General features: G+C 45.8%; 1 protein-coding gene across 5 annotated transcripts in view; it reads left to right on the top strand.

Annotated features, from left to right (window-relative positions):
- Positions 1-15333, top strand: part of NUP214 (nucleoporin 214) — a 165262-nt gene that overhangs the window by 38573 nt on the left and 111356 nt on the right. For all 5 annotated transcript variants that reach the window (XM_030207808.1, XM_030207810.1, XM_030207809.1 and 2 more), the window contains 3 exons: positions 68-246; positions 1029-1120; positions 8367-8459. In XM_030207808.1, the coding sequence (XP_030063668.1) occupies positions 68-246; positions 1029-1120; positions 8367-8459 (364 nt within the window). The remainder of the gene's footprint in view (positions 1-67; positions 247-1028; positions 1121-8366; positions 8460-15333) is intronic.

Genomic DNA, 15333 nt, shown 5'->3' with positions numbered 1-15333 from the left:
TGTGATGTGTGTGAGGAAGTACCGTACCAATTAATAGTAGAGCAAGTCATACAACTTCTCTCTTCAGGTTCATTGCACTTGAGACTCCAGGTCCTGTGGGCACTGGCAGCTCTGGTTCTGCTTCATTTTCTTTCGCACCAGCTACTAAACCTTCATCTATTGGCACTCCATTGAGCCAGTCCACACCTTTCCCAACTTCATCGTGGACCTCGGGCAAGACCCCTGCCCTGACAACAGCATCAGCAGGTAGAGTACTTCACAGGAAGCTTCAGCAGATAATCAGCACATAGAAGGGGTCAATTTATGAAGCTTTTTACATGAGTACAGCCTGCTTTGGAAAAGAGCATTTATAAAAATTATCCAGCATTATATAAGTACGTGTGCCGATATTCTTGGGAAGTAGTTTGGGCATATGTATTCACATATAAAACATAGTTTATAATTTATTTGAACTTGCTAGACCGCTCTAACTGCCAAGGCAGAGCAGAGCAGTGTACAGACTACAGTAAAATTCAGAAAAGGAAAGGAACTCCAATTAAAGACAGTAAAGTTACACAATCACACAGAAAAAGGGAAGTGGGAGCAGGAGGCGACCTCTAGCTGGTGAACCCAGTCAATCTGACCCTCCAAAAGCCTGCCCAAGAGCCAAGCTTTTATGTTAAGCTTTATACCTTTTTCAGAACAGGTGCAAATGTGTGCTTCATTTGTGCGCTGTCAGGGATAGTCCTAGGTTTGGTTCTGCTTTATAAAGACACATTTGTTGCTTTTATAAAATGTGGGTGCATGTACACAGTTACACCTTCTTGGGACAGGTACAAATGTGCATGTCCACATTTGTGCACTATCGGGGATGGTTATGTTTTAGAAATACATATAGGTGCTTATGTTGCCTTTGTAACATAAAATATAGTATAAACAATGATTAGACAGATGTGGGGCAGTCTCCTGGTAACTTTGATACAGGCACCCTCTTATAAAACAGAACTACCCTTAGAGTGTAGCACTTACTGTTTTCCTTTAAATTACAGCATCACGACCTGTGCAGATAGCCTCGTTGGCTTCAACCCAGCAAAAGTCTCCTAAGCCAACTCCAGCAGCAGCCAGAACAAGTCCTGCACAGGTAGGGCAATATACTGACCATCTGAGATATCCATGGCCAAGGAGAGAATGCTGGGGCCAAATATTACATCCCATTCTGTCTTGCCCTGCCTGCTTGTGAAAAAACTTGACAATAAACAGGGTTTCTGCTGCTGCTTTCTTAAAGGTTTTTGTTTCCATTATTAATAGGATCCTCTTTCTCTTTCTTCTCCCCCATTGTCTGTGAATGAGGCTATGCCATCCTTAAGTAGGTTCAAAATTCCCAAGTGAAGATGGCCTTTTATTCAGTTGAAGTTCTGTATATGCATTAGAAAAGAGATTTGTTGGTTCTTCAGTGGTTATATCAGCGGCTTTGGACTTGATAGAGCACTCCAAGTTATTGATGAGACTGAGCAAGTTGAGGATAGGGATAATTGTATCAAATTTGAGACCTTTCTTTATTGTCTACAGACCAGTCCAGAACAAATGGATTATGCCCCTCTACCAGCAGATGAAAACAGAGAACAAAGACACCATTCATCTCTAGGCACTTTAGTTTTTACTGTCTCCAGCAGATGAAAACAGAGAACAAAGACACCATTCATCTCTAAGCACTTTAGTTTTTACTGTCTCCAGCAGATGGTAGATGAACGTAGCCATGCAGTGTTCTTCTGATCTGGTGGTTCCCCAGGAGTCTGGGCAGACGAGGGGTGTCCTGGGTTCTATGCAGGCACAATAGTTGATGATATCATCATCAGAGCTGATATGCTGGAGCTCTCCCCTAGCTTTAGAAACTTTCAGCTTGTGTAAGGCATGCACAGGAGTTCGCGCGCCTCATCTGGCAGGTGAGAGGTGTCCTGGGTTCTCTGCTTGATCCTTGAGGGAATCTCTTCCCCCCCCCCCCCCCCCCCCCATCCCCTTCTTCCTTCGCCATATTTTCTTGAACTGGTGTAATCTCCTTTGCTACTTTAGCCCCCCTTGCTCACTGGTTGTATACCTGTGTTAAAAGAAAGAAAGAAATGCCAGGAGCAACATAGGGAGGATTGGCTGCTCTATGTTTGGGTTCAGGAGCAATGCAAAGTATATTTTTCTTTGGTGGTGTTGGCATTATAGGAGAGGTATGGAGGTCTTGGCTGAGTGCACATAGTACTGCTCTTACCAAGGTGGCTCCTGAGAGAGCTGAGGGCAGTGCAGGTCCTACAGTGGGGCACTCCATATGCAGAGATTTTGGTGGAAGCTCAGGCCAGCTGGAGGGGAGAAGGCTAAGCCAGAGGTGAGTGGCTTCATCTTGGTTCTTTAGGGACCCTTGGCTGCACATGACAATGTGGGAATGCCTGCTCAGGGTCTGGACCTTTTCAGTGATTCCCTAGCATTATATCTGGAGGGGGGGGGGGATCAAAGGTGCATTTTCCCTAGAGCTTGTGCTCCTCCTGCACTAGTCATAGGGGGTCACCACTCTGCAGCCCTTTTAGGGTCCCCCATGATCATGGGGGATTCAGGATCCATGAATAGTCTGAGGCTGGAGATGCCAAGGGAATGTCAGTGAAAGGGTCTGAACACTGGTCGGCCTTCAGCCTTTCAAATTCTGGGGTGTCTCCCAGGAGGAGTGTGGAGTATGGGGAGCTTCCCACTGGTGAAAGGGATAATGCTTCTGTGGTCTGACTCTTCAAGAGAGAGGAACTGCCAGAATAGCTCAAGCCTTGGAGACTCAAAATTTTGGAGGCCCCAGTGCTAGAGGAGCTGATTCTAGAAAGGCAGTAGAAGTCCTTCAAGTTCTTTCCAGTGCATCAGGTAAGGCAGGCCCTGATCTTGATGGAGTGGGACACTCCAGAGGTTGGTCTCGGGGTTGGCAGAGCCATGGGTGGTCTCTTGTGAGTCCCTAAGGTAGATGCCTAGGTTACAGTAGTAACCAAGAAATTGACCTAAATTAATTTGGAAGTGTATTTCTCTTGTTTCGCCAGCACGTGGTGCATGTTTATGCTTAAAGCTGACACAGAGAACTGACCTTTCTTTCTTTTAATTAGCACACAGATAAAGGAAATGCCTGTAATGATGTAACCAGTTTTTTTTGTTTGTTTTTTTTAACTTGACTCTTTTGGGCTCTGGCCCAGGAGCTCTTCTTCTTTCTTTTTTTTTTGGACTTTTACTGGCTTTTTCCCCAGTTTCAGCCTGGGAGAAGAGAGAGAGAAAGCTCTTTGCTGAAGCCCTGTAAAACAGTTATATTTGATAACTAGTGAACAGCTATATGTCATGATTTCCCCAAGTACTTTCTAAAAAGTAAACAAATGTTTAGTTAGTGTTATAATTGATCCATATTTCAGCTACCTGTTATTGTTTGCTGATTGCACATTTTTTGTTCATTATTCAATTTTTCAAACAATAAACATTTTCTTTTAGTTTATTGCTTCTGCCTGTCTGGACTGATAAAGAATCCTGGTGGTTTGTGTGTTGGGTCTGCTGGGAACTGTGGGACCACTAGGAGTGTGGCCTCGCTAACCTAGAAATCACTGGGGATAATTTGAGAGCAGGAGACTCGCCTAGAGGCAGTTGTGACCCAGTCGGTGTGAGGAGGGTGCTATTTAGAGCACAAGCAGCAGGTGGACCTGAGCTGTTCTGGGAATAGATCCTTTAAGTGGCCGTGGGGTTAACCCTATGTGTGTGGCTAGGCGTTTTGTGACAGAGCTGCTCTCTGAAAGACCTGCAGAATTTCAGGATTGAAGCTTTTGTTGAAGCAGGCCGTCCTGGGATAGCAGCTCTGGTTTCTAGTAGGATCATGTCTAGAGCCTGCTTACATTGGGTCTGAGAAGAATCATCTGGAAACTAGCTTGGCACATGTAGCAGATACGTATGACTTACCAGGACCGCCACCAGAGGGGTCCACCGGTTGTAATGGCCGAGGCTACCAGACTGAGGAAGGCCTTGATGTCCAATTCTGAGAAGAAACATTTTCGGTAGGTGAGATGATACTGCTTGGGCAAGAGTTCCATACAATGGTCCACGTTCCCAAATAGATATTCTTCTTTTTGATTTTAACAAAAAGCCTGGATCAGCAAGTCAATGGACTGTGTGTTTACAGCATGCCCAGTGGTGGGCAGGGAATGAATAGGAGGCAAGTTGTCCAGTTACCTCGAGGAGTGGACCAGATCAAATCGGACCAGTGGGTTCTAGATGTGGTGAGGCGAGACTACATTGTAGAACCAGTTACTCACAGATTATTTTATAGTGCTATCTAGTGCAATCCAGAAGAATGATCATTGAGGATGCTGTAGGGAATCTGTTGTGGTATCCTTTCTAGAAGGAAGTGGGGCCAAGGATGCTACTCCATCCATTTTATGATTCCAAAGATGGAAGGATTGTTGCAACCTATGTTGAACCTTAACAGCATCAATCTGGATCTGTGCATTCCCCATGTCTGTATGGAAATCCTGTGTTCTGTGATTGTGTCACTGTGACAGGTAGAGTTCTGGCATCTTTAGACCTCAAGAAGGCTTACTTGTATATCCCAGTTTGGAGAGGTTCCCAGCAATTCCTGTGGTTTTCAGTCCTCCTGGGAGGTCATTATTAGTTTCAGTCCTTGCCGTTTGGTTTTTCCATGGCTCCACACACCTTCTCCAAAATGATGGCTGATGTGGTGGCAGCCTTATGCAAGGAGAGAATCTTGGTGCATCCACACCTGGATAACTGGCTCATCAAAGTGAAATCGGTGAAGGAGAGCAGATGTTCCACTACTCCAGTAGTGATGATGCAGACCCTGGATTGGGTGATTGGCTTTGGGAAGAGCAAGTTAGAACCTTCTGAGAGACTGGAATATCTGGGAGGAAAGGTTGATGTGCAGAGAGGAAAGGTTTTTCAGACCAAGCAGAGAATGATCAAGTTACAGGCCCGTGTGGACTTTCCTGGTAGTCAGGGGGCCTTGGTCTGTATTCAGGCCTCGAGATGTGTGGTGGCAATAATCAACATGGTGCCTTGGGCGCGAGCCCACGTGAGGCTACTGCAGAGGCTGCTGTTGGGCATCTTGCTTTTTACAGACACACTTGTGACACACATCTCCCGCGGATACCATAGGCTAGAGCCAGCTTGAGCTGGTAGTTGAATTCCAAGAATCTGGCCAAAGGAATGGAACTGGAGACTTCCCAGTTGACACATTGGATGCCAGTCTGTCTAGTTGGGGGGGCCCATTGCTTGAACCAGGATGTTCAAGGGAAGTGGTCAGCCTTTGAGGCTGTTTGATCAATAAACTGCCTGGAGATAGCACCCTTTGTGGAGTCTCTGAATGTTCAAGTTTACTTTCTGAACAAACATTCTGTAGACCCCAATGTGGAAGTTGTCTAAGGAAGCCTTCTCTTATTGGGGACTTGAGACTTCCCATTCATGGATTTGATGACATCAAAACAGAATGCAAAAGTCCCTTGTTTCTTCAGTCATTGGCTGGCCTGGATGCACTCTTTTTTTTTTTGTTGTTGTTTTTTTTTTTTTGTTACATTTGTACCCCGCGCTTTCCCACTCATGGCAGGCTCAATGCGGCTTACATGGGGCAATGGAGGGTTAAGTGACTTGCCCAGAGTCACAAGGAGCTGCCTGTGCCTGAAGTGGGAATCGAACTCAGTTCCTCAGTTTCCCAGTACCAAAGTCCACCACCCTAACCACTAGGCCACTCCTCCACTCTACTCCTCCACTCTTGCAACAGTGGCCTTGGATAGGGCTTCTTTCTTTTTCCCCTGTGGCTACTGCTCAGTTGGCTCCTACAGAGAATTGTGATACACCCTATTGGCAATCAGAATTATTCCAATAGATTATTTTATATCTTGGGCTGCCAAAAAGTTAATGGGTTGTTTGCAGTTATTACAAAACACAGCGGCTAAGATAGTCTTAAGAGGAACAAGAGGGGACAGAGCCACACCATTCTTAAATGCATTTCATTGGTTGCCTATAGATTTGAATCCCCTTTAAATTACTGTCTTTTGTTTTTAAGATTCTTCATCAGAGTGGTTCCATGTATCCTACTAACTCTGTGACCATATACCTCCCATTAAGGCCAATTTTCCTAATTGGAAAATAGATTTGTGAGTCCTTTTATTACACTTCTAGGGATTATGCCTCAAATGTGGAATAAACTTCCAGTAGTTATCATTTAGGAAGAGATTGAAAATATGGCCTTATGATGAGTTCTTAAAACAACCTTAAACTGAGAACAGACGTTTTGGAGTGCCTGTTAGTAGACTTTTAAAGCTTCCTATTATATAAATTACTATGTAACAATAATGTTTTATTGTATTTTGTTGGTATTAGTTTGTACACCACTTAGATTTGCTGAGATATAACGATTTATAAATGCTGTATTAAATTAAAGATAGCCAGAGGTTGTTTTGTAGTAGCCAAATTCAAATATTTCAGATGTGGCTAAGGCCACATAAATGCAAAAGAAGTTGTTTCGTTAGTTAAAGCCTAGGGCACTTACTTGCAAGGGGGATCACTTTCATTTTTAAATTCCCCTGCAAACATACCGATTGGAGGTAATGCAGACTTTTCGGTGGGCACGGATACTGGGACCTTCCAGGCATGGAGAGAGGGGGGGACAATATTCCTGTTCCAGGTATTAACAAAAGAGGGCAAATGTAGGTCCTTTAAAGATTTGTGTGAGAATGTTGGATTCCCAGCACGGGCTACCCTCTCCTACTTACAACTGAGTCATTACATTGCCTCACTCCCCCGAGCTTCGTTGACCTTGCAGAGACGGAGGCAAATCACAGATTTGCTGGACCTGGAGGCGCAGCTTTCGGTTCCTCTTAAATTTTACCATTTTAAACTTAAAGAGCTTTGCCCGGAGATATCATATGACCAAATCGCTGGGGTTTGGACTGAAGAGTTGGGCTGTCCTATTACTGGCGCGATGGTACAAGCTAATCTGACAATAGGATATAGGACCTTTAAAGATGTGATACTACAGGAATCCCAATATAAATTCACTATGAGAATATATATCTCACCGCATAGAGCGTTTAGGGCTGCCCTGAGACCTTTGGATGACTGTCCTAAATGTGCGGGATCTGGGGCGCACTTGGGACATATGTTCTGGTTGTGCCCTCCGGTCCGTGCCTTCTGGACGCAGCTCTGTACATTCGTCTCGACTATTTGGGGGTTGCAATGGTGCCCCCTGCCTACTCTTTTGTTTGATAAATACAAGGTGAGGGGGAATCGAAGAAGGGGCATGTTGCCATTCCTCCGTAGGGCGACTGCTATGGGAAAGAAAACGATTTTATTGAATTGGATCTCATCGGAACCACCTTCTGTGCCACGATGGCGATCACTTATGATTTCCCTAGGTGCCCTGGAACGAAGGGAAGTAAATGACTTAGCATCCCCAAAGGGAGATAGACTATTACAATGTTGGTTATTGTTTTGGGATACCCTGACCCCCACGGCTCGCAGTAGAATCTTGAACGGGTAAGCTCGCGGGGAGGAGGGTGGGTGGGAGGTGGGATGGTGGGGGGGTTAGAAGGGTATAAGATGGGGAAAAAATAAAATCATAGATGACCAGTTGGAATATGTTGGATGTTTATCAGACTATTGGAACGTACTTGTAATGTAATGTTTTTCTCACCTTATTGTTACTTGTGTATTTTGGTCATAAATAAAAATGATATAAAAAAAAAAAAAAAAATTCCCCTGCAAACATCTGATTAAACTTACTGATGTTAGTTATGTTTTTTTATGACCAGCACATCTTGAAAAATCACTTACAGATAAAAGAAGTGACATGATTTTGATCTCTGTCAGTAACTTACGTGAGGGTTGTTTGTTATAGGCCTAATTATCGCCAGGTTAAATTTGGATTGATATCTGGGTTACCTATTTTTTTTTCCCCTCTGACCCCACTGATGTAGACTTATCTTTTTTTTTTCTGGGTACTTGTATTCTAAAGATGAAATAAAGTTAGTTAAAAAAAATTAATTAAAAGCCAGGAATGATTTGCTCCAGGTACTGGGAATGCAGCAGGCCCTATCCAGCACAAGATCCTGGAAATCCTGTTAGCCCTTTCTATAAAACCAGTATAATACTATTTAGTGTTTTGTTGAGCTTTATTTGGGCTGTTGTATGCGTTTTCATAAACATCTCATTCTATGGAATGAATCAGGATTAAGCAGACTCTTCTCTGTAAGACTAAAAATTGTAGAGCAGGGATTATCTGCTGAAATACTCGCATATTTTATGGTACGGTATCTTAGGTTCGCACAGAACATAGTGGGCTAAACATGGGGTTATTGAAATTTTTTCTTGTCTCTGCGCAGACCTTGCCAGTCCAACCGGTGTTGAGCACAGTGTTAGATAAGCAAGAGCAGTGGAAGGATTCAGACCCTGTGCTGGCTGGGATAGGAGAGGAGGTAAGGACGAAGTTCTTTTAGATGTTATGTGTGCAGTTATTTACCATGATCAGGTAAGTCTTGTATATCTTTTATTTACTGTTAGGATAAAAATGTCACACGGTGCTGATGGAGAGATCCATACAGATTGGGGTGCTTTTACACGCCTTTGCACCAGTTTTATGTATCTTTAATCCTTTTATATAATCACCTGCTGTTTGTTGATCCATCCATTACACCCGTGCTTGTTGGTAGCAAAATGTTTTCCCGGAGTAAAACAGGAAATGATAAACACAGTATGTTCAATTCCTATCTGTGCCATAGGAATTTCCTCTCATACTGAGGGGCAGAGCAGCCAAGACTAGCCTGTTTCTGCACAGGTCAAGTGTGCAAGGCCAGCCCAACCAATAGGCAAGATTAAGAAGTTGCCCTGGGGGGTAGCAAACAGCTGCTGCATTCAAAGCAAAACAGTAGATCCTGACAACCACACAAACTGAAAGAACTATCAATGTGTATTTTTACCTGCAGGAAGGATGGGCAGGTTTCAAACAGCCCTTTTACCAGCATAAATTACTTTAGAAACACATAGACACACACATACACAACCACAACCAAGTGTAATATTTGAAAGCATAATGTATTGGAGGTGGGCATATTAAGAGCCTAAAAGTTAACTGGATAGGGCAGACTTGTCCATATTCAGTCCTTGAAGGCTGCAAGCAGACTAGATTTCCATTACGTAGCTTCCCACTATTCCAGAACCTGTGGGATAGTTGTGTCCATCAACCAGAAGGTGGAGATAGAGAACTGAAAACTGAGCTGAGACTTGGCATCCAGTCTAGCTCCTCAGTATTTTCTATCTCCAGCAGGTGAATGGGCACACTTTTTAGCCTTTGGTTCTGAGTGATTTGCTCCTGAGATTTGTGGGTGTCTTGAGCCTGCAGAGTCATATCTGGAGGTCTTCAGATCCCTGTCTCTTGGCCCCACAAATTTATTTCTTCCCTTCTTCACCTCTCCCCTATTTCCTGTAGAAAGGAGAAGGGAAGAGGTTTGCTGGAGAGCAGGGGACAAGAGTATCAGTCCTGAGCCTTTCTCATCTGTGGTAAGGCTTGGGAGGAGCAGCCAGCAGTGGTAAGTCCAACTAAAGTTTGATTCAGAACCACTTGGTTCTGCTTGGTGCAGGGGAGGAATTCCGACTCGCTGCTTGGGATACGTTGTGCTGCGCTTGTGACAGTTGGGGTGAATGGCAACTCTTGCAGAAGCAGTTAAGCGGTGCTCCTGCTGTGGAACCCATTGCCTGGCATTGGGGTGTTGCAGTGCCTGCAAGCCGCAGGACGTGGAGGAGACTGCGGCTGCACATCTTCTGATTTTGGCACAGCATCCGAATATGCCAGGGTCTTCAGGCTCTCTGGCAGGGCCAGTGCGCAGTTTGATTCAGAATAGTGCAGAAACAGGCGCCATTTTGTCAGGGCCAACTGGCAGTGGGATGCTGAGCACAGCTGCCATTATACAGCCTCAGGGCCCGACAGAGCATTCAGTTGCATCAGCACCTTTGTTTTCTCTGGAGTTTATATTGCTTTTACACAAGGCCAGCCTATTTACTGAAGCAGGGAAAGTCAGAGTTGCTGCAAGGTGCTTCAGTTTCTCACCCCGTTGCCCCTCCGGCTCCTAAGAGATCTCATTTAGACTTCCAGGAGTGGGTAGCTGAGGCTGTCTCTACTTCTCCCTCCTTATCTGATGTGGCCTTGGTCTATTCAAAGGAGCCATCGTTGAAGGAGAAGTTAGAGGAGGGAGATGATCAAGTACTGAGGTTGTTTCATAAAGAGGAGTTCAGTACTCATATTTCTGAGACACTGGCAGTTCTGTTCATTGAGGAGCCTTATACTTTGGCATCAGGAGTTCCATCTTCGTCGATCATGAGGAGGCTTAGAGGTCCTTCTAAGGCTTCCCGATGCATCCAGACATTCAGAACCTGATTATAGTAGAGTAAGACTAATCAGGTGCAGGGCTGAGTGGGAAGAGCCATGGCTCACCTCTACCTGTTAGTTCTTGAGGAGAAAGATAAATTGCAGCTTCCCAGAGTGAGCTCCTTTGGTTATAGTGGTGACTAAAAAGACCACCTTGCCGGTAGAAGGGGGTATCGCCCTAAAAGACCTATAGGATAGGAAGCTAGAAGGCTCACTGAAACAAGCCTTTGAAGTGGCCTCCTTGGACCTTCAAGTAACAATGCACCTCGTTCGTGGCAAGAGCATACCTGAAGTGTTACCAGCAGTCAGCAACACGATGGGCACCGTAACTGGGGTTGGCATACTTGGCAGATGCTGTTTGTGACCTGTTACAGGTTACGGCCTGTGGTATGTCTTTGGCTATCACAGCATGTCGGCAACTCTGGTTGTGGCATTGGGCAGTCATGTCTAGTTAATCTGCCTTTTTGGGGCAATTGGCTATTTGGAGAAGATCTCAGTAACTTGGTGAAAGAACTGGGGGAAACTAAGCCACAGGAGTTGCCAGAGGATAAGCTTAAAGCCTCTGGTCATCTATCTTCAGGGGGGTCTCGATCTTGATGTCAAGACAGCAGATGGTACTGGCCTGGTCGTCAGCAATTTGGTCAGAAGACCTACTTTCAAGCACATCAATCTTCCTTTCGTGCGGACAGTAAGTCCTCCTCTCAGCTAGACTGCCCAATATTTCCAGAGCTTCGCAGTGATGCGAGGCTAGTCCACTCTTCTCTTCCTCCAGTGGGAAGACGTCTTCATGAGTTTCAGGAGGAGTGGACCAAAATTACGTCAGACCAGTTGGTTCTGGATATTCTTACAGAAAGTTGCAAGTTGGAGTTCTCCCACCCGGTTGCTCCTCTCTTCTTGCAGTCTCTTTGTCAAAAGGGAACCAAGGCAGTCGAGGTTCAGGCCATTTTAGATTCCTTGTTGGCACTCCAGGCCGTTGTTCCAGTTCCCCAGGCTGAACAGAGAGAAGACTGATACTCCATCTACTTTATTTGTCCCAAAGAAGGAAGGTACCTTTCGTCCGGTCTTACTTCTACTACTAATCATTTCTATATAGCGCTATTAGATGTATGCGGTGCTGTACATATTTATATGCAGGTACTTTCTCTGTCCCTAGAGGGCTCACAACCTATGGGGTATTTTTTTGTTTCGTTTTTTGTACCTGGGGCAGTGGAGGGTTTAAGTGACTTGCCCAAGGTCACAAGGAGCTGCAGTGGGAATTGAGCCCAGGTTGCCAAGATCAAAGCCTGCTGCACTAAATATTAGGCTATTTCTCAAAGATCTAAACAGCTGCCTCTGAGTTTCCCTCTTTTGCATGGAGACACTAAGAGCAGTTATAGTCTCGGTTCAAGCTAGGGTTACCATATGGCTCCAGAAAAAGGAGGACGGATTGAGCCAGCCGGGTTTTACTTCCATTGCTTTCAATGGAAAGCAATTGCGCCAGCCAGGTTTTACTTCCATTGCTTTCAATAGAAAGCAATGGAAGTAAAACCCGGCTGGCTCAATCCATCCTCCTTTTTCTGGAGCCATATGGTAACCCTAGTTCAAGCAGGAGAACTTCTCATCACCCTCGATCTCAAGGAGGTGTACTTCCGTATACCCATATGGCCACCATATCAGAGGTTTCTACGTTTTGCAGTGCAGGGCTGTTGCCTCCAGTTCAAGGCTTTGCCCTTCAGGGCTCCAAGAATGTTTACCTAGGTTGTTGTGGTGGCAGCAGCGGTGCACTTCCTTCGGTGCCAAGGAATCAGAGTTTACCCATATCTTGATGACTGACTCATTCTTGCATTCTATTTGGAGAGCATGGCGGACAAAGTTGTCTGTCTTCTGCAGTCCGTTGGGTTTGGGTGATCAATTTCTAGAAGAGCAGGCTAACTCCATCACAGACTCTGGAGTATCTGGACATTCTATTCAACACAACATGAGAGGATCTTCCTCATGGAGCACAGGAGGTTGAAGGTGGTTCAACAGTTTCGTTTTCTCAATCAAGGCAGATCTGGGACTATGTCCAGTTTCTGGGGTCAATGACCTCAGCGATGGACATGGTCCCATGACCAAGGGCTCATATGCAGCTGTTATAGCAATCTCTTCTAAGCCGCTAGTCTCTGGTGTCGCAGAAGTACAACCTCCATCTTCATTGGATGCTGGTTGCTAGATAGAGTATGCAGTGGTGGTTGTCGCCTAGGAATTTGAACATTGGAGCTCCCTTTCCGGTAACACAATGGGGAGGTGGTGAGAACGAACACCAGCAGGTCGGGTTGGGGAGCTCATAAGTTTCATCTGGCACAGGGCACCTGGATGGAACAGGAGTCTCAATGGTCAGTAAATTGCTTGGAGCTCAGGGCAGTGCAGAATGCCTTACACAACTTCGCTCTCTTTCTGGCAGGGGCCCAGTCTGAGTTTTCTCCGACAGTGTGACGGTGGTGGCTTATATCAACAAGCGAGGCGGGACCCATATCATTCCAGGGGAGGCGGAGGCGGCCTCCCTCATGAGTTGGGCAGCAGCTCACATTGCTGGGTCCTTGATTGTGGAGGTGGACTTTCTTAGCAGGCACTCCTTGAAACCAGGAGAATGAAACTATCCAGCCAGGGTTTTCAGTTGATAGTGGACCAATGGGGTTTTCTGATTCTGGATTTGATGGTCATTTTGGCATCGCTTTTTGTCACCAAGTTGGAAATAACTGAGCTCAATGGGGGTCAATGCCCTACTACAGCCCTGGCCAGAGACACATCTCCTGTATGTCTTGGCCCGTGGTAGGCTGCATGTTGACAGGATCATGTTGCACTGGGGTTGAATAATTCTTGTAGCCCCAGATTGGCTATGGAGGCCATGGTACATAGACCTGATTCAACAGCTGGACGGTAGTCCTTTTCATCTTCTGCAGGTACATGGCCTAGTGAAACCAGGTCCGGTGTTCATGGAATATTATGTGTTCCCCCAGTTTCATTAAAATGAAAGCATGCACGGTGCGACTGGAAACAGGAGAGGAGGCAAGTATGAGACCAGCGTGGGACAGATGAACGCTTTAGCTGGTTGGGGTTGGGGACCCCCGCCAGCCATACTGGGGTCACCAGAGCCAATTTGGGGGGGGGGGGCAGGCCCCCATGGCCCCCCATAGCTACGCCACTGCTTCAGACACCTCCTCTTGAGCCATTCCAGAAGACCTCTTTGAAAGATCTTACACTAAAAACATAGTTCTTGGTGGCTGTTGCATCAGCACATAGAGTTTTGGAGCTTCAGGCTGTATCTTTTTGGGATCCCTTTCTTTGCTTTTTGGAGGCAGGGGTCTCCCTGTGCATGGTTCCTTCCATTCTTCCAAAAGTGGTTTCATCTCAACCGATCTGTGGAGCTTCTGTTCTTTCATAAAGAGGACAAAGAGACTTAGTATTCTTGCTTGAAGCTTCTCGATGTGTGTAGAGTTCTCATTAGATATTTGGAAGTCATGAATGAGTTTTGCTAATCAGACAGACTGTGTGCTTTTTGGTAGACAGGGGCTTGGACCTTGGACTCATAATTGTTAGATGGCTGAAGGAGACTATTGCATCAGCCTATTTGCTTATGTGGAAGCAAGCTCCTGAGGCCTTACAGGCTCATTCTACGAGGCATTGAGAGACATCCTGAGTGGAAACTACCTTACTGTCTCCGGCGGATATTTGCAAGGCGGCAGTGTGGTCAACGTTGCGTACCTTTGCCAAGCACTACAGGGTAGATGTTGTGGTACGCTTGGAAGCCAGTTTTAAGGCCTCGGTCCTAACTGCGGCAGTGGCAGGATCCACCTGCTCTAGGGATTGCTTTGAACATCCCACAGGTTCTGGAAGCTACATAATGGAAGGAGGTAATGAATAATGGAAGGATAATTTTCTTTCCATTAGTCTTTTCCACTGTTCCAGTGGCCTGCTCGAAATTACTGAGATATTTAATCGTTTCAAGTAATGGGTCAAATAATAACTGTCACCTTGCATGGTGCTTCCTGCATATCTCTTGTTCTCTACAAGTTGTCCAGAGATGAGAAGTTCACAAATTTACTAGTCTGGTTAGTGTTTGGTTAGCGAGTTGTTTGAGGTGGTTGTGTTTATTCTGCGTTTCTCCTTACTGCTTGTCTATGTATATGAGAAGCTGGACTGGATGCCAAGAGAGATGCATCTCAGCTTGGGTTTCAGTTATCACCACCTGCTGGGTGATGGAACAACTGTCCCACAGGTTCTGGAACAGTAAGAAGGGCTAATGGAAAAAAAAGTGTAAGACCTAATTTCTCCTTTTAAGAAATATTTGAAAATGCATCAGTTTGTGCAAGTGTTCTATGTCTTGTAGATGTACCTATTTGGACTGTAGTAGGTCAGTTGGGAGGTGTTTATTGTAGATCAAGGCTGTAATGTGTTGTAATGTGCTCCGACTTCTCGTTGGCATCTTCCATCAGGTCCACGGGGGCCCGCCTTTTCCATTTGTAGCCTGCTACTCGCCGGCTCTCTTTCTTCACAGCGGCCTCTGCGGAACTCTCCGGCTCTGCTTCCTCTCAGCTGATCACTGCTGATTTCGCCGGCTATCGCCTCTTCGCAGTAGTCCCTGCTGAGCTCTCCGGCTCTGCTTCCTCCCAGCTGATCCCTGCTGAAGTCGTCGTCTTCTACGACCTACTCCAGTGTCCGCCCTCCTGCCCTGCTGCTCTTCTGCCCGCTGCGGTCTTGTAGAGGATGTCTCTGGCTCTGAATGCTCCGACGGTTGGGGCTGTGGAGGACGGCCGTTTGGTCCGCCATCTTTATTCCTGCGCCGCTGACTCCTTCACAGAGGATGCCTGCCTCCAGCTTCGTCCTGCATCTACATGCTGTCGCTGTTTCTTCAGAGCTTCATTCGCCTTGCTGGACCTGTTCATGTCAGACTGGATTTCCATCATCCC

This window comes from Microcaecilia unicolor, chromosome 6 (genome assembly GCF_901765095.1).
Source record: "Microcaecilia unicolor chromosome 6, aMicUni1.1, whole genome shotgun sequence".
In the NCBI taxonomy this organism is placed as follows: Eukaryota; Metazoa; Chordata; class Amphibia; order Gymnophiona; family Siphonopidae; genus Microcaecilia; species Microcaecilia unicolor.
The sequence above is the reverse complement of the archived record's forward strand: the minus strand, read 5'-3'. Positions and strand labels throughout refer to the sequence as shown.